Here is an 18,387-nt window from a genome sequence, read left to right as displayed (position 1 = left end):
AATCACAAGATTAATTTTCAACAGATGCAGAGTTGCTTCTTATGGGTGAGCAAAAAAAAAAGTGTTTTCTTGAGATGAAATCTCTTGGTGAAGATGTTATTAAGATTATTGAAATGGCAACAAAGGATTTAGAATATTACATAAACTTTAGTTGATAAGGTAGCAACGGGGTTTGAGAGAATTGATTCTAATTTTGAAAGTTCTGTAGGTAAAATGCTACCAAATAGCATCAAAAGCTACAGAAAAATCATTTGTGAAAGAATAGTCAACAGATGTGGCAAACCTCCTTGTTGTCTTATTTTAAGAAACTGGCACAGCCATCCTAACCTTGAGCAATCACCACTCTGATCAGTAAGCAGCAATCAGCATCTAAGAAAGACCCTTCCCCAGCAAAAAGATTAAAACTCCCTGAAAGCTCAGATGATAGCTGACATCTTTCAGCAATAATGTATTTTTATTTTATTTTTTGAGAGCGAGAGGGTGTGTGTGTTGCTGGGTGGGGAGGGGCAGAGGGAGAGAGAATGCCAAGGAGTCTCCACACCCAGCGCAGAGCCCAACGTGGGGCTCGATTTCATGACCCTGAGATCATGACCTGAGCAGAAATCAAGAGTTGACTGCTTAACCGACAGAGCCATCCAGGTGCCCTTCCATAGAATATTTTTAAATTAAGGTATGTGCATTTGTGGTTTTTTAGACATAATACTATTGTACACTGAATGGACTATAGTGTAAACATAACTTATATGGACTGAGAAACCAAAAAAGTTCCTTTGACTTGCTTTATCTCAGTATTTGCTTTGTTGTGTCTGGAACTGAACCTGCAAATCTCTGAGGTGTGCCTGTGGTTGTCAATCATGAAATCTTACCTTGTCTTAATAAAGAAACACATAGTGGGGCACCTGGATGGCTCAGTCAGTTAAGCATCTGTCTTTGGCTTAGGTCATTATCTGGGCTCCCTACTCAGTGGGAAGTCTGCTTCTCCCACTCCTTTTCTCTATGCCTTTCCCCCCAGCTAGTACTTTCCCTCTCACTCTCTCTCTCAAATAAATAAAATCTTAAACACACACATAACCTTGTACTTTCCCTCTCACTTTCTCTCAAATAAATAAATAAAATCTTAAAACACACACACACACACACACACACACACACACACACACACACACTCTTAGCCTATTTCTTTCATCAAGGTACCATAAACACCTCCTCCCTTATCTCATTAAAAATGTACTTTTAATTTTTAGCCAGTTAAAAAATGTGTGCAGTCTTTATGCCATTTAATCAGTTCTGTTCTCATAATTGTAATGATAGCACAGAGAAATTTTTTTTTAAACTTTTCTCTCTATGGTCACAAGAAAAAAAAATGCTTTTCATCTCAAAATATAAGTATAGGCAGGAAAGTAGGATATATTAGTCAATAAAAGACTTTCAAGTATAAAAGCCTAAAATTGTCAGGATGCCCGGGTGGCTCAGTTGGTTAAACGGCTGCTTTTGGCTTGGTCATGATCCCAGGGTCCTGGGATCAAGTCCTGCATTGGGCTCCTTGCTCAGCAGGGAGCCTGCTTCTCTGCCTCTGCCTGCTTGTGCTCTCTCTCTCTCTCTCTCTCTCTCTGACAAATAAGTAAATAAGATCTTAAAAAAATAAAATAAAAGCCTAAAATTGTCTGTGGGGAAGTGAACCAGGTGTTCAAGGAGAAAAGAGAGTCATGAAAGAAGGAAAGGAATAATCCTAATTGTTAGGAGTTTGTTTATCTATTTTTAAATGGATAGTGGTGAATATCAAGTCACTCTGATATTACCCTTTCCCTGGACATTCAAAGGGTGATCTGTTTCATTTTTCAATGTGAATGTTTTCAACATACCAGAAATTACATCCTTGAAACAATTTTAATTTATGATGAGAAATTTTAGATGGTTACTTTAAAATGTGAGAAGTAAAAACTTTTTCAAAATTAATTTCCAATGTGTAGGTGCAAAAAATGTTAAGACAGCTGCTCTAAGCTATCCCAGTGTCCCCTCCACAGCCCCCAGCCGTCCCACCTCCCTCCGCTCTCACCTCTGTAGCAGAAGAGAATGTTACTAGGAAAGGTGGTCACAATTCCAGCTCCTCCTCCTTCGGAGGTGTTCTCAGGAGCCAGTCCCCAAACTTTGCCCATGGCAGCAGCCACAGCAGCCTACAAACAGCCTCCAGTGTCAGTAGTGTGAGGATGAGGGCCAGGAAGATAATGAAGGCCTTGTCCAAGGCCCGACGCAGGGGACTCCTGGGAGGACAGGGACCCTGGGCAAATGCCAGGAACACATCCTCCTCATCCACATCACCTTCCTCCTCGGCCATACTAACTCATAGTCTGACAGCTGACTGGATCAGGGAGGCTGGCATGGAAGCCCTTGCTCAGCAACACCAGGATTAAGGGGCATGGCAGCAGCAAGTCCTGCACCTGTCAGGCTTGACCCTAATTCCCCCACCAAAGAGAGAGAAAGGAGAGAAGAGCCTCTGAGCCTTTGAAACACTCATATAATCACCCAGTGCACTGTGAATGGTCTGGACTAGATGATTCATAAAGTCTGTCCGCCTTTACTATAACTAGGACTTGGCAGCTGAAGACCCAACACAGACCCATGCAAGCTGGAACTGCTCAAGACATTCTAGGTCTCTAGGCTCAGGGCCCAACATCTTGGGGCCCTACAGAGGGAGGGTGAGCAAGCAGAGCTCGTATGCTACCGTGAGCCGCTGTCAGCCCATTCCAGCTTCACAATGGGTGGCGAGAAAAGGCCTAGGGGAAGGGCTTTCCTAACCCACGTGGAGGGGGAAGCACAGAGGTGGGCTGGAGGCTGCGCAGGACTACTTCTCCCCCAAGTCTGCGGCCACTAAGCGTGGCCCACCGAAACCCACACAGCTCTCTTCTGGATTTCCGGCCCTTGCGTTCCAGAGGACAGCTATAATTGGACCGCAGGAGCCCAAGGGGAGGTCTAGAAAAAGAGAAAGATCATGATTGGTCAGCGGGGCCAGAGGGTGTAATTGGAGTTTAAGTGTTGGGGCAATAATGAGGGAGAGTGAGGGGTCCTGAGAAAGAGTTGTTGGCTGGGAATGTCGTCCAGAAGGTTGTCGTTGGGGCAAAGATTGAAGGCCATTTCTTGGCCCTGTTCCTCAGGCACTGGCTGGAAGGTCCATGACGGAAATTGAAGCCCATGTGGAGACCAGAGGACCCCCTGGGTTAAGTGGGGCCGTGGGGGATAGGGTAGCCCGCCGAGTAAGCAGTGTGCGGTAGTGGACCTCATACCTGGATCCTTTAGGGTCTCTTACCTACCTTAGTAGGAAGACCTTGTTCACCCCCAGTAAGGTACAAACGATGTCACAATTTTGTTTAGAGTCAACTCATGTTATTATTTGCTGTTGCCACAAGAGGGTTGTGTTAAAAGTCAAAAAAACGGATGGGATCAAACTGATTACATAATTAAGAGGTGTGTTAAATTTTTGTTTAGTATATGTGCTGCCGAAGCGAGTACATGTGTTAAATTAATTAAATAAAGAGGCCATTAGACTGAGGTGGTGCTAATGGCATGGTGGCCTATGTTAGCACATCAAAATCTAAGCCTGTAAATTCCTCAAGGTTAGGAAATCAGAACGCTGAGGACAGTCACAGCCAACTAACTAGACTTTAAGCTTTTACAGCTGGCCAAATAATTTACTTTTTTTGCTTCTGCACTTTTATCTGTGTTAAGTCTTTCTGGTGGCTCCTGTCTACGGAGCATGCCTAAGCACTTCCGGTTTGGTGCTGCCCCCATTCAAATCCGTTTTTCCTCCAACGCTTAAAATGTTTGATATGCCTCAGTTTATTTTTTGTCTGTCTGTGAGTGTGACCTTGGGGAAGTCATCTAACTTTTTCTTAGCTTTTGTTTTTTGTTTTATTTTGTTTTATAAAACTGGTAAATCTCTTGCCTCACAAAATTATTATAAAGGGCAAATGACACAAGTGTTTTTTTGTTTGTTTTCATTTTTTGTAAATTGTGAAGTGCTACGTTAATGTATTAATTTCTGATACCCTCGCTTATGTCTCAGGCAAGTTCCCCATAAGGCTATACAATCACCTTTTTCTTTCCTTCCACATGGCAGGTTCAGCACCAAGGTCTTGTGTAATGTATATTCATGGGATTTTTAAAAAAAAATTAAATAATTTCAAGTTTACAGAAAACATTTAAAAAAGTATCCAGTATTCAGGGGCACCTGGGTGGCTCAGTCTGTTAGGCATCTGACTCTTGATTTTGGCCCAGGTCATGATCTTAGGGTCATATCAGGGTCATGAGATCAAGTATCCTATTGGGTTCAGTGCTCAGCATGGAGTCTGCTTGAGATTCTTTCCCCTTCCTCTCCCTCTGCTTCTCCTCCTGCTCCTGATATTTCTCCCTCAAGTAAATAAATAAAATCTTTAAAAATATAAAGAGTACAGGCTTTTCATTTCTGCAAGATGTCTTTCAACCCAAGTGCCGTATATAGGCAAGAGAAAAATGATGTTGTGTCCTTTTCAGTGCATGACATCAGAAAGTGCTGGAGGTGAACCCATCTCACCCCTGTACTACCAACCCAGTTTGGCAGGTTTCTCTTCCATAAAGTCACCATGTGTCCCTTTGTAATTCCTAAGTATCTGCTACATCATCATATCTCTATCTATCTGCCTTAGCATCCATTGATAACCCCCATTGGAATAACCACCATAATAATGTTTATTAAATACTGATTTTTAATTCCATCATTTCTTCTTCATCTTTTAGTCAACAATCTGCTATAAAAGAGAGCATTTTGTTCTCCCTTGTTTATTCATTTATTGATATCCTATGGACTCATGGATTCCTATCTTATTCAATAAGCTGTAATCCATTACTATCATATTTATTATCTGGACCTGTGGATTTCTATTTTACTTAATGAATTATAATAGGTTACTATAATTATTATTTTGATGCACAAATTATCCCAAATTTGTCAAATAAAATAGCCCTTCAAGCAGGATCCCGTGTCCTTCTGAAATGTCCTTAACATTATTTGAGCGCTTCCTTACTTTCTCTTTCAATTTGTACTTTTCCTGTCTCAGCTTAGGAATCAACCATGTCTTTTTCTGGCTTCTTCTAACAGGGTGACACTTGGAAACCAAGATCTGGGTGCTAGATATCCTCATTGCTATAGGGATGCCATTTTTTGTAGGCCCCATCTGCAAACCAAGCAAGGAAATATATGAACATATATGTGAACACACACACACGCGTGCGCGTGCGTGCACACACACACACACACACTGTTGCTGCCTAACATAACCATAAAACAACCATTTTATTATACTTGTGGAATGCTGTCAGGAATTCAGGAAGGACACAGTAAGGACAGGTTGTTTTTGCTTGGTGATGTCTGGTTCCTCAGGTGGGAAGATTTAAAGGCTGGGGCTGACTTAGCTGCTGAGGTGGAACCATCTGGAGGCATCTTCTGGCAGTTGATGCTAACTGTCAGCTGATTCTGTGCTGGAGCTCTTGGCCAGAACACCTACACAAGTCCTCTCCATGTAGCCTGGCCTTCTTCACAGCATGGTAATCTTGGGATAGTTAGAATTCTTACATGGCCCTTGTGGCTCTGAAAACAAGTGTTGCAGTGAAAAGGGCAAAAGGTGCATCACCTTTTAGATCTAGCCTCAGAAATCTTATAGCATGACTTCACTGCATTTATTGACTACAGGAGAGTCACAAACCTGTTCAGATTCATAGGGAGGAGATCTAGATCTCATAAATACACCCCTTGATGGAAGAAGTGCAGAGAGTTCAAGAGGGAGTGGTGAGTAAGAGGAGAACAAGAGCTCAGCCAGTTCTTTCAAAGAATGTTGCCCTAAAGGGAAGGAGAGAAAAGCAGCATAATGTAGAAGGAGATGTGGGATCAGGAAGAAGGATTTTTTTTAATGGACATATTCTGGTATTTTTATATGCTCATAGGAATGACTAAGTAGGGAGGGAGGAGACAAGGGGGTAAAGTGGTAATTATAGGAGTGGTAGGACTGGTATCCTTGAGTGAGAGGGCCTGGGGTGCAGTCCATAAGTAGAGGAGGTAGCCTTGGATAGATACTTAGATTTGGTGCCTGGAGGGAAGACAGAGTCTAAGGGCAGAAATGTAGGTAGGTAGGGAGATGTAGTGGGAAGTGGAGACTGTTCTCTTCCGTTGCTTCTGTTTTTCAGTGAACTAAGAATTAATAATCAGCTGAGCACCAAGGGGTTAATTCAACACAGAGAGAAAAGAAGGTGTAGACATTTGTATGGTCCCAGTGGAAGAGTAAAGATGGAAGCTTACATATCATAGGTCTAAATTTTTTTAAGCCATTAATCAAGTTAATGGACTGCTAAATATGTTCTTTACTTTTACTTTGACAAATTTACCCTCACAACAAAATTTTAAAAATATGAGTGAAGCACCACAATTAGAAGAACATCAAAATGACTATGTTTAATTATTATCACATGTATCTAGGTATTCTATTGGTGGAGCAGATATGGTTGGATGAGCAATAAAGATAAGCATTATTCACCAATTAATAAAATATGTTATTTTTAAAAATTTTTAATCTATTTATTTTAGAGACAGATCAGGGGACGGGCAGAGGGAGAGCTGGAGAGAGAATGTCAAGCAGGCTCCCCACTGAGTCCACAGCCCAACAGAAGGGTTGTTCTCATGGTCCTGAGATCAAGACCTGAGCTGAAACTAAGAGTTGGACACTCAGCCCACTGAGCCACCCAGGCGCCCCTAAAATATATATGTTATAAAATGAATTTTAGGGGCACCTGGGTGGCTTAGTTGGTTAAGCGTTTGCCTTAGGCTCAGGTAATGATCTCCCTCCTTCTCCCTCTCCCTCTGCTGCTCACCCTGCTTGAGCTCTCTTGTTCGGTCTCACTCTGTCTCTCTCTAATAAATAAATAAAAATTTTAAAATAAATAAATAAGGGCGCCTGGGTGGCTCAGTCAGTTAAGCATCTGCCTTTGGCTCAGGTCATGACCCCAGAGTCCTGGGATCAAGCCCCACATCGGGCTCCCTGCTCAGCAGAGAGTCTGCTTCTCCCTTTCCCTTCTGCTTGTGCTCTCTCTCTCTCTCTCTCTCTCTACCAAATAAATAAATAAAATCTTTTAATTAAATAAATAAAATGAATTTTATTTATCTTTATTTTAGCGAAGTCATTATGTTGTTATAATCAAGATTTTCACATAGTCTGTGTTCTATTGATGGCAATGGGTTAAATAATTTAAAAGTTAAATACAAATGTATTCAAATTTTACATTATTTGAATATATTTGCATAGAGATGTAAAATTAAATTAATGTAAAATTAAAATTATACTCATGCCTTCAAATATTACTTTTCTACTGTTTAAATCATCTATTCAAACTAAAGTATAAAATGCTGGTACTGGCACATAAATAGACACATAGATCAATGGAATAAAGTAGAAAACCCAGCAATGGACCCATGATTATACGGTCAACTAATCTTCAATAAAGCAGGAAAGAATATCCAATGGAAAAAAGACAGCCTTTTCAACGAATGGTGTTGGGAAAATTGGACAGCCACGTGCAGAAGAATGGAACTGGACCACTTTCTTACACCATACACAAAAACAAATTCAAAATGGGTGAAAGACCTAAATGTGAGACAGGAAACCATCAAAATCCTAGAGAACACAGGCAGTAACCTCTTTGACCTTGACCCAAGAAACTTCTTATTAGACATGTAATCGGAGCTAAGGTTAACAAAAGCAAAAATGAACTATTGGAACTTCATCAAGATAAAAATCTTCTGCACAGCGAAGGAAATAATCAACAAAGTTAAAAGTTATCCTATAGAATGGGAGAAGATATTTGCAAACGACACATCTGATAAAGGGTTAGTATCAAAAATCTATTAAGAACTTATCAAACTCAACACACAAAAAACAGAAAATCTAGTCAAGAAGTGGGCAGAAGACATGAAAAGACATTTCTCCGAAGAAGACATACAAATGGCTAACAGATACATGAAAAGATGCTCAACATCACTCATCACCAGGGAAATACGAATCAAAACCATGATTAGGGGTGCCTGGGTGGTTCACTCATTAAGCATCTGCCTTTGGCTCAGGTCATGATCCCAGGGTCCTGGGGTCGAACGGCGCTTCGGGCTCCCTGCTCAGTGGGAAGCCTGCTTCTCCCTCTCCCACTCCCCCTGCTTGTGTTTCCTCTCGCTGTGTGTCTCTCTCTGTCATACAAATACATAGAATCTTAAAAAAAGAAAAATTTTTAAAAAGTTAAAAAAAAAACAACAAACCATGATGAGATATTACTTCACACCTCTTGGAATGGCTAAAATTAACAACACGGGAAACAACAGATGTTGATGAGGATGTGGAGAAAGGGAAACCCTCTTACACTGCTAGTAGGAATGCGAACTGGAGCAGCCACCCTGGAGAACAGTATGGAGCTTCCTCAAAGAGTTAAAAATAGAACTGCCCAGGATCCAGCAATTGCACTACCAGATATTTACCCAAAGGATATGAAAATACAGATTCTAAGGAGGATTGTCTCCTGATATTTATAGCAGCATCATCAACAATAGCCAAACCATGGAGAAGCCCAAATGTCCATTGACTGATGAGTGGATAAAGAAGATGTGGTACATATATACAATGGAATATTACTCAGCCAACAAAAACAATGGAATCTTGCCATTTGCAGTAATATGAATGGAGCTAGAGTGTATTATGCTAAGTGAAATAGATCAGTCGGAGAAAGACGATGTCAGAGAAAGACGCCATATGATGTCATTCATATGTGGAATTTAGGAAACAAAACAGATGAATGTGTGGGAAGGGGTAAAAAGAGAGAGAAGGAGAAAGGGGGAAGCAAACCATAAGAGACTCTTAAAGATAGGGAACAATCTGAGGGTTGATGGAGGGAAATAGGTGGGGGATGGGCTACAAGGTTGATTGGTATTAAGGAGGGCACTTGTCATGATGAGCACTGGGTGTTACATGTAAGTGATGAATCACTAAATTCTACTCCTGAAACGAATATTACACTATATGTTAACAAACTAGAATTTATTTTTTAATATTTTTAGAGATTTTATTTATTTATTTGACAGAGGGAGGCACAGCGAAAGAGGTAACACAGGCAGGTGGAGTGGGAGAGGGAGAAGCAGGCTTTCTGCCAAGCAGGGAACCCGATGTGCAGCTCCATTCCAGGACTCTGGGATCATGACCTGAGCTGAAAGTAGACACTTAACAACTGAGCCACCTAGGCACCCCTAACTAATTAGAATTTAAATAAAAATTTGGAAGGAAAGAGGAGAAAGAAAGAAAGAAAGAGAAGAAAAGAAAAGAAAACTATGACACAAATGAAATAAAAATTGAAAGCCAGATCAGTGGAAATAGTTTCACGGTTAAGCTGATCCCAATGTATTTACAGTAAGGGGTAAGGGACAAATGATAAAGGTAAAAGGATAAAGATTAAGAACTACAGGAAGCCTTCTTTGGTTATCTCCATTCTGGATTAAATGTCCCTTTTCAGAGATGCCCGGGTGGCTCAGTTGGTTAAGCCACTGCCGTTGGCTCAGGTCATGATCCCAGGGTCCTAGGATCAAGTCCCGAATCGGGCTCTTTGCTCATCAGGGAACGTGCTTCTCTCGCTGCCTCTGCCTGCCTCTCAGCCTGCTTGTGTGTACTCTCTCTCTCTCTCTGGCAAATAAATAAAATCTTTAAAAAAAAAAGTCCCTTTTCAGTAATCATAAAAAAAATAAAAATAAAGTATAGAATGCAAGTCATACTAAATATTTAAAGTTATTATAGAAAGAAGGTATTTTAAAATTTAACATTTTAAAATTGTAATTAAATCTTAAAAAATTTTTTTAAAGATTTTATTTATTTATTTATTTGAGAAGGAGAAAGAGAGAAAGAAAGTGAGAGTACAAGAGCAGGGGGAGGGAGAAGTAGACTCCCCACTGAGCAGGGAGCCAGATGCAGGACTTGATTGCAGGACACCGGGATCATGATCCAAGCCAAAGGCAGCCATTCAACTGACCGAGCCACCCAGGTACCCTTTAAGTACTTTTAAAAAATATTTATTTATTTATTTATTTATTTATTTATTTATTTATTTGACAGAGAGAGACACAGTGAGAGAGTTCCCGGAATACAAGCAGGGGGAGTGAGAGAGGGAGAAGCAGGCTCCCCGCTGAGCAGGGAGCCCAATGCCAGGCTTGATCCCAGGACCCTGGGATTATGAGCGGAGCAGAAGGCAGAGGCTTAATGCACTGAGCCACCCAGGTGCCCCTACCCCTTAAATATTTTTATAAAAATAAAACTACATGTAATTCAAGTATTGCCTGTCTGTTTAGTTGCCAGTGTAACTTCATATGTCATACTTGTTCTACCTACCTACATATATATATATATATATACACACAAATTTAAGAGTAATATAAATTGTTTAGTACAGGAAAACATTCTTCAGCCACCATGTGCAACTGTGGCCCTACTGGGAAATGAAACATCATTATGTAAGAAAACATTGCTTTCATACTGACTGAGAGAGAAGATTTGACAAGTTGATTAATTTGTCTTTTCTATTACCTAATTACTAACACTGCTAAATTCTCCCTGCATTTTAAACAAGTGTCCATCTTTAGAGTCAGCAACAGCACAACCCATAAATCTTCACAACATTGGGTCACCATCAACTTTTGTTTCAATGACAGAGGCTAAGAGGTATGGGAACATATTTCCTTGGGACCAGAATAGTGTTAATTATAACAGATGTTTAGGCTTATGGTCATGCTGTGTATAGTAGGCAGCCTTCTAAAATAGCTCCCAGTGGTCTCTACCTCCTGATGTTCATGCCTTTGTGTAATCCCCTGCCTTTACATGTGGACTAGACCTAATGACTTGCTTGTAATGAATTGAATATGGCAAAAGAGATGGGATGACACTCATTTTTACAATGGACTTTTATTTATTTATTTTAAAAGATTTTATTTTTTTATGACAGAGAGAGACAGCGAGAGAGGGAACACAAGCACAGGGGAGCTGGAGAAGAAGCAGCAGCTTTCCCGCTGAGCAGGGAGCCCGATATGGGGCTCGATCCCAGGACGCTGCGATTATGACCTGAGCTGAAGGCAGATGCTTAATGACTGAGCCACCCAGGCATCCCTACAATGGACCCCACCTTCTCTCTGCCCAGCCCCTCCCCAAAATAACAAGAAAAAGAGCAAATATTTGGTAATATACCAACAGCAGTATTACTCTTTTCCTAGATCTCATGTGCCAGTAATTTTATTCACCTTTTAAAAGATTTATTCATTTATTTTAGAGAAAAAGGGTGAGAGAGCTTGCACAAGGTGGGAGGGGAGGGGGAGAGGGAGAGAATCCTGATGCAGACTTCTAGGGCCCTGAGATCATGGCCTCAGTCAAAATCAAAAGTCAGATGTTTAACTGACTAAGCCACCCAGGCACTCCAGTGTTCCAGTAATTTTAAAGGGCCACAATATACTTCAGATTTTGCTGGCAAGTATTTCTGGATTTCATAAGCCTTTCACCATTTGTGGGACTTGAATGGAATATTATCTTCCATTGTATGGCTCTGGCTTCTCGGGATTGGTTAGGTGGTATTTTTTTTTTTTAAGATTTTATTTATTTATTTATTTAACAGAGAGAGAGAGAGAGAGAGAGAGAGAGATCACAAGTAGGCAGAGAGGCAGGCAGAGAGAGAGAGAGGGGGAAGCAGGCTCCCTGCCGAGCAGAGAGCCCAATGCAGGAGTCAATCCCAAGACCCCGAGATCATGACCCAAACTGAAGGCAGAGGCTTAACCCACTAAGCCACCCAGGTGCCCTGGTTAGGTGGTATTATTAAGTCACTGATCTTACCTAGATCATCTTTACATTCCAACACAGGAAATACCTGTTTCTCACGTCTCAAGAAAAACGGAAATAAATCATCCACAAGAGCTGTACCGAAGCAAGTATCATTCAAAATAATGTGAATATCCACATCCAGGGAAGGAGGCTGCACGGTACAATTTCTGAAGGTTATGAAATCTTGGTGGAAGAGACTAGCATTGAGTCTGTAATCAACACCCAGTTTCTGAATTTCTTTTCTCTTGTAAAACTTGCCTAACCTTCTTTATTTCATTCTTGTCCAGAGGGTGTGTTAGCTTGGCCCCAAGGTTGCCATCTTTGCTGGGGCCCTGAGGTTTCACAGTTGGCTGCACGAGCAGGAATGTATCCTGAGTTTTGTCCAATGTGGGCACAAAGGGCAAAGAAGTCGTCTACCCAGTGGCCAGCATGGTGCCTGCTGGGAGCCGAGCCCACGACAGGGAATACTGAGGGAAGGACATCAAGGCTGCCTTCCCTAAAGGAGGGTGGCTGGAGCAGCCTGGGACTGAGCCTGGGATGTCACTTCTAAGACCGATTTATAAAAGACATGACTTTCATCTTGCTGGCACTTTGTTGCTGGCTTTGATGAAGCAAGCTGCCATGCTGAAGAGGCACACATGGCAAAAAACTGAGGGTGGCCTCTGGGCAACAGCCAACAGGAAACTGATGGCCTGAGCCCAACAGTCTTTACGGAACTAAATCTTGCCAACAACTGCCGGAGTGAGCTTAGAAACGGGTCCTTCCCTAGATGAGCCTTCAGATGAGATCACTGGCAACACCTTGATTGCAGCTTTGTGACATTCCCTGAAGCAATGGATCTAGCTAAGTTTCTCCCAGATTTCTGCTCCCCAGAAACCATGAGATAAATATATGTGCTGTTTTGGGCCACTAGGTTTTGGGGTAATTTCTTATACAGTAATGGATAACTACTACACCATGCCAGAACTAAGTGTCAGATCCTTAATATCAGAGAAATCCATATATCTTTTCCAAACTTATTCCTTTTGTGTTATGACATCTGGGGATCTCTTAAATGTGGAGCTCAAACCAGAGTCCCTTTTTGTGTGGGTATGAAAACAGTGCTGGAATTAGTCTATCAGTCTTCAGTTTTTTTGCTTGCATGTGTCCTAAACACTCTGGGAAACTCTGTGACATATATATATATACATATATATATATATGTATATATATATAAATTTTAACCTTGTATCTAATTGTTTTCCTTGTGACTTTAAATAGCTACAGAGTAAAAAATTCTGACATCTTATAAATATTGACATGTTAAAGATTTTTTTAAAAAAGATATTATTTATTTATTCATCAGAGAGAGAGAGAAAGAGAACATAAGCAGGGAGAGCAGCAGGCAGAGAGAGAAGTAGGCTCCCTGCTGAGCAAGGACCCTGATGTGAGACTCAATCCCAGTACCACAGGACCGTGACCCGGTGACCTGAGCCGACGGCAGACACTTAAGCGACTGAGCCACCCAGATGCTCCACATATTGACATTTTAAAGTAAAACTGTTTATATTATTTTTTAAAATGTATCCAATAGGACCAAAGTGTCATCATTATTTGACATTCAACACCCACCTTTTATGGTTTTTTTAAAAGAATTTATTTATTTATTTATTTATTTGAGAGAGAGATCACAAGCAGGGGGGAAGGGCAGAGGAAGAAGCAGACTCCCTGCTGAGCAGGGAGCCCAACGCCCGGGCTCCATCTCAGGACCCTGGGATCATGACCTGAGCCAAAGGCAGATGCTTATCTGACTGAGCCACCAGGTGCTCCAACACCTGCCTGTTGTTTTCTTTTTTTTTTAAGTTTTTTTTTTTTTTTAATTTGACAGAGAGATCACAAACGGGCAGAGAGCCAGGCAGAGAAGGAGGGAAGCAGGCTCCCCACTGAGCAGAGAGCCTGATGCGGGGCTTGATCCCAGGACCCTGAGACCATGACCTGAGCAGAAGGCAGAGGCTCAACCCGCTGAGCCACCCAGGTGCCCCAACATCTGCCTTTTAAAAGAGATTTGAGGGGTACCTGGGTGGCTCAGTGGGTTAAGCCTCTGCCTTCGGCTCAGGTCATGATTTCAGGGTCCTGAGATCAAGCCCCATATAGACTCTCTGCTCAGCAGGGAGCCTGCTTCCCCCATCTCTCTCTGCCTAACTCTCTGCCTACTTGTGATCTCTCTCTCTCTGTGTCAAATAAATAAATAAAATCTTTTTAAAAAAGGGAGAGAGATTTGAATAGGGGTGCCTAGCTGGCTCAGTGGGTAGAACACACTGCTCTTGATTTCAGGGTCATGAGTTCAAGTCCTACTTTGGGCATGGAACCTACTTAAAAACATGTTTTCAAAAAAGATGTGAATGAACTCTTCTTCCACAGTTGGAGATTTTACATTGTTTTTCTCCTTGAATTCCTATTTCACTTACTTCCACCATAGAATTTTATCTTAATTTAATGGATGTGATATCTGAGAGTCTTGTAATGATCTCCCTATATTTCTCTGCAAAAAAATCAGTTTTTAAAAATTAGTTCCTTTTAATTTCATTTAAACAAAGCATTCTAAGTGTTTCAATTTTTCTTCTGGATTGAACCATTAACAGTAGCACAAACTGATGAAAATCACATGTCCATTATAAAATTTGATAATTATTAAATATTAATATAAAATGGTATCCAAAATGCATCTATTAATGAGTTTTCAACTAGTTCATGTATCATTGAATCATGTTGCTGGAATGAGGCAGCATTAATTATCGATTCCTTTTCTATTTTTTCTTTTTCGTCAGTGCAAGGGCTAAGAGTCCTTGTTCACATAAATAAGTAAAAGGGAACGGAAATACTTTTATTATAGCAATAACACTCACTTCTTTGAACTCCTTTTGAATTATATGTCAAAAATCACTTAATGGGCCATCATTAAAAGTATTTTTAATGATATTCAGGCTGACAACTCCATTATATTCTCTTTTAATTTTGTTGAAAGCAAAGAATTGGAAACCACCTGACTCGCTAAAGGATTCATTGCTCAATCATTGAAGTCATTTTCTTTCAAAAACAATATCCCAAATATTCCAAATTGCACTTTTGTTTGACAACCCAGATGTTTTTACATTTCCTCACCTTGAGAGAATGGCATGTAGGCAATGGTAAAAGAGGAGGAGGGAAGAGAGAATCTGCAGAACAGCTCTCAGGCAAACCAGTTTTAGGGAAAAGGGCATATAGCAATAGAGAATGCAAAAATGGGTACCTCCATAACTGGTCATGCCTCAGACCACTTGTAAGGTCTCTGTGTACTCCTTGGGTTTCAAACATTCTAGGATAAAGGGCACTGGAGTAGGGAAGTGCAATATGATTGTTAGCCAGCACTGAGTCTACTTGAGGCTTATGATAAATTAAAAGAGAGATCAGCCAGCATGGCTGTGTGGTTGTCATTTCCCATGGATATGTCCAGCCCCAGGAGGACAGTGGCAGAGGTGGCAGAGCTAGAGCTTCCACAACAATGCTGGGAAAGGATAAAGTAGCAAAGGTGTCCAGGACATATGTAAAAGTAACAACAGGATTATTGGTGGAGGCCAGACAGGAAAGCAAGTGCCAAAATTTCCAGTTGTTTTGTTTGTTTGTTTGCTTGCTTGCTTCTTTTTAACTAAACTCTGCCTTCAATGTGGGGCTCAAAATCATGATCCTGAGATCAAGAGTTGTATGCTCTACTGGCTAAGAATTTCCAGTTCTTAAGTTTGAGATCTTCTGGGGTGCCTGGGTGGCTCAGTCAGTTAAGCATCTGCCTTTGGCTCAGGTCTCTGGGTCCTGGGATCAAACCCTGCATTAGGCCTCCTGCTCAGTGGGGAGTCTGCTTCTCTTTCTCTCTCTTTCTCCCTCTGCCCCTCTACATCGCTCATTCTCTCTCTCTCTCAAATAACTAAAATCTTAAAAAAAAAAAAAAAAGAATGAGATCTCCTAGGATTGTAAAGTGAGAAGAAAGTCCAAGACCAAGCTTTGGACAGCTCCAATATTTAATGTCAAGATAGAGAAGGAAATGGTGATGAAAGGCAATCAGAGAGGTGAAGGGGATCTCAGGAAAGTGTTGCGTCATATAGGCCAAAGGACTTTCCCAAGAAAGTGGAAGCCCATTTGCCATCTGCTGCTGGAAACCAAATACAAGGATGTCTGCAAAGTCCATTGGATTTGGTTGTATGGAAGTCATTGGCAGAATTTAAAGAGAGTAAGAGGGAGAAGCCCAGCTGGAGTAGGTCGTGGGAAATGAGTGGGAGATGGGATATGGAAGCAGTCAATACTACCAACTCTTACTGGGATGTGAAAAGGAGGAGGACCATAGGGTTTTCTTTACTGTTGTTTTTCATTTGTTGTAATTATAATATTTATTATACTTTATAATGTTTATTGGTTGGTTTTCTCTTCTTTATCTGTGTCTCTCCTTTCTCAAAACTGGAATCTAAGCTCTACGAGGGCAGGAATGAACCCTGTCTTGCCCAGGCTGTGCAGTGTACAAGATGCTTGGAAATATTTTTTAATGGATTAGTGAATGAACCAATGCTAAATAAAAGGTTTGCAAAAGTAGTCCTCTTCAAAACAAAGGTATATCAAGATATACCTTTGGATCCAAAGACAAATTCCAGCTTTATTTCTTTGAATACAAAGGCAATTTTAAGCTCTTTTGGTTAAATCTTGAGAATTGGACATTAAAGTTTATCTCTCCTCATGCCCCAAACCTCCCTGAAGTAAAGGGAAAAAAAAAGTCACAAACTTATAAGGAAAAAGAGGACAAGGAGAAGAGACGAATCAGACAGGAGAAGTCAAACTTTTAGGAATTAGAAAGCTGATAGAGCTGAGAGAAGAGTGTTAACTGACTTTGCCAACCTAGGAAAGCAAAACCATGGGGTAAGAGCAGCAGCTGTGAGTTACAAGACACAAGCTGATTGCTCAGGCAGAACTTAGAGAGAGAAGATAAAGGAACAGACTCCCTCCCCCCGCCCCACCACCATTCTCTTTGAAAGCAGAGATACAGCGGGAAGATGGATTAAAAGTTTTTGAAGAAACACTTGGTTCTCCCCACAGTTGGTAAGCCCGCAACCTCCTAGGCCAGGACATCATGCCAGGGGAATATTGGAGAAAGCCAAACCACACAGATTCTGGCCTTGGGACACCAGGCCCAGCTGAGAGCAGAGATGAGGCCCCATGCCAAGCACAGGGGCCTTTAGGAAAGCCCGTATCTCAAGCACTGAATCCTTCAGCTCCCTTTCCCCAGCTGCTTCCCAGAAGGTTACAATCTCCTTTCACCCCATGTTAGTCTGATTCTCTAAGAAAATTAACACCTTCAAGAAAAAATAGCTACAGATTTTGATATTTGGGGGTTATTCAAAATTTTTTTAAAAATCTGGATTCTCCTAGAGTAAAGGCTACTAGTTCCCACCAAGGTAGCAGAGTGATCTACCAGCTTGGTAGCATTATCTTAAATGTTGGTGTTCAGTTAAGGATCACCAGATATTTGAGGAAGAATCTGGACAAGACTAAAAAATCAAAATAAAAAGTAAAAAAGAACATAAAGGAAACAGGGACCATTCCCTTTCTCTGCCTTGCTTTTTTATACTTAATACCTCTTTTAAAGATTATTTATTTATTTATTTGACACAGAGAGAGAGAGTGCACAAGCAGAGGGAGTGGCAGAGGGAGAGGGAGAAGCAGACTTCTGGGAGCCCAGTGTGGGTGTAAAAATAAACACCAGACAAATTCAAGGTTTGCAATAGAGAGTGTAAGTGAGAGATAACCAGCAACTGGGGGGTATACAGACCCACAGGAGTAAGAATCGGTATGAACATCTGCCTCTGCAAGAGGAAACCCAAACCGCTTCTGGTCTGCGCTGGGTAAGTAAAGCATTTTATCCCCTTACCTCCTTGCACCTGCTTGGGTGGGAAGGGATCCTAGAAAGAAACGCATGAAAAGAAGACAACCGCACGGTGCCTGCATCTTTCCATGTCAAGCCAGTCCTAGCTGGCCAAGAGAAGAAACTTAGTTGAAAGTGAAGCTTGGAGGACTTTTTATACCAGAGGTTGAGCAGATGTGGTCTGCGGCCTTCCTGAGTATGGTGCAGGAGCAGTGGAAGAACCAGCCCAGCAAGGCAGGTTTCAAAGGGCACTGGGAGAAGAGGAGACAGCTATTACTCGATTACAATCTGCAAGTCCACAGACTCAATGTATTGCTCAGAAGTAAAAAGTTACAGGTCGCAGTAAGTGATATGAGCGAAAGACACAGTGTGATAGAGAGTCAGAGATATAGAGTGGAAAGACATTTAGTTACTTGACAGAGTGACCGTGAAAGGGCCCCCAAAGCGGACTTCAAGAAGGAGAATGAACCAGTCTTAGCATTTCAAGCAGACGAAGTGGTTAAGTGGGGAAAGTCCCAAGGCAGAGAAGAAGACCTTGGCATGTTCTAGGGCAATGCTTGC

At 41.3% G+C, this 18,387-nt stretch overlaps 1 protein-coding gene across 1 annotated transcript; it reads right to left on the bottom strand.

Annotated features, from left to right (window-relative positions):
* Positions 1 to 2,092: 2,092 nt before the first annotated feature.
* SMIM40 (small integral membrane protein 40) lies at positions 2,093 to 2,335 on the bottom strand (the record flags this gene model as incomplete). The annotated part of the gene is made up of 1 exon (XM_080805180.1): positions 2,093 to 2,335. The coding sequence occupies one exon, from the start codon at positions 2,333 to 2,335 to the stop codon at positions 2,093 to 2,095; it is 243 nt and encodes an 80-aa protein (XP_080661306.1).
* Between the last annotated feature and the right edge of the window lie 16,052 nt (positions 2,336 to 18,387).

Source organism: Martes martes, assembly GCF_963455335.1.
Source record: "Martes martes genome assembly, chromosome: 6".
NCBI classification, from domain to species: Eukaryota; Metazoa; Chordata; class Mammalia; order Carnivora; family Mustelidae; genus Martes; species Martes martes.
Note: the sequence above shows the minus strand (reverse complement) of the source record. Positions and strands in the feature narration are given on the sequence as shown.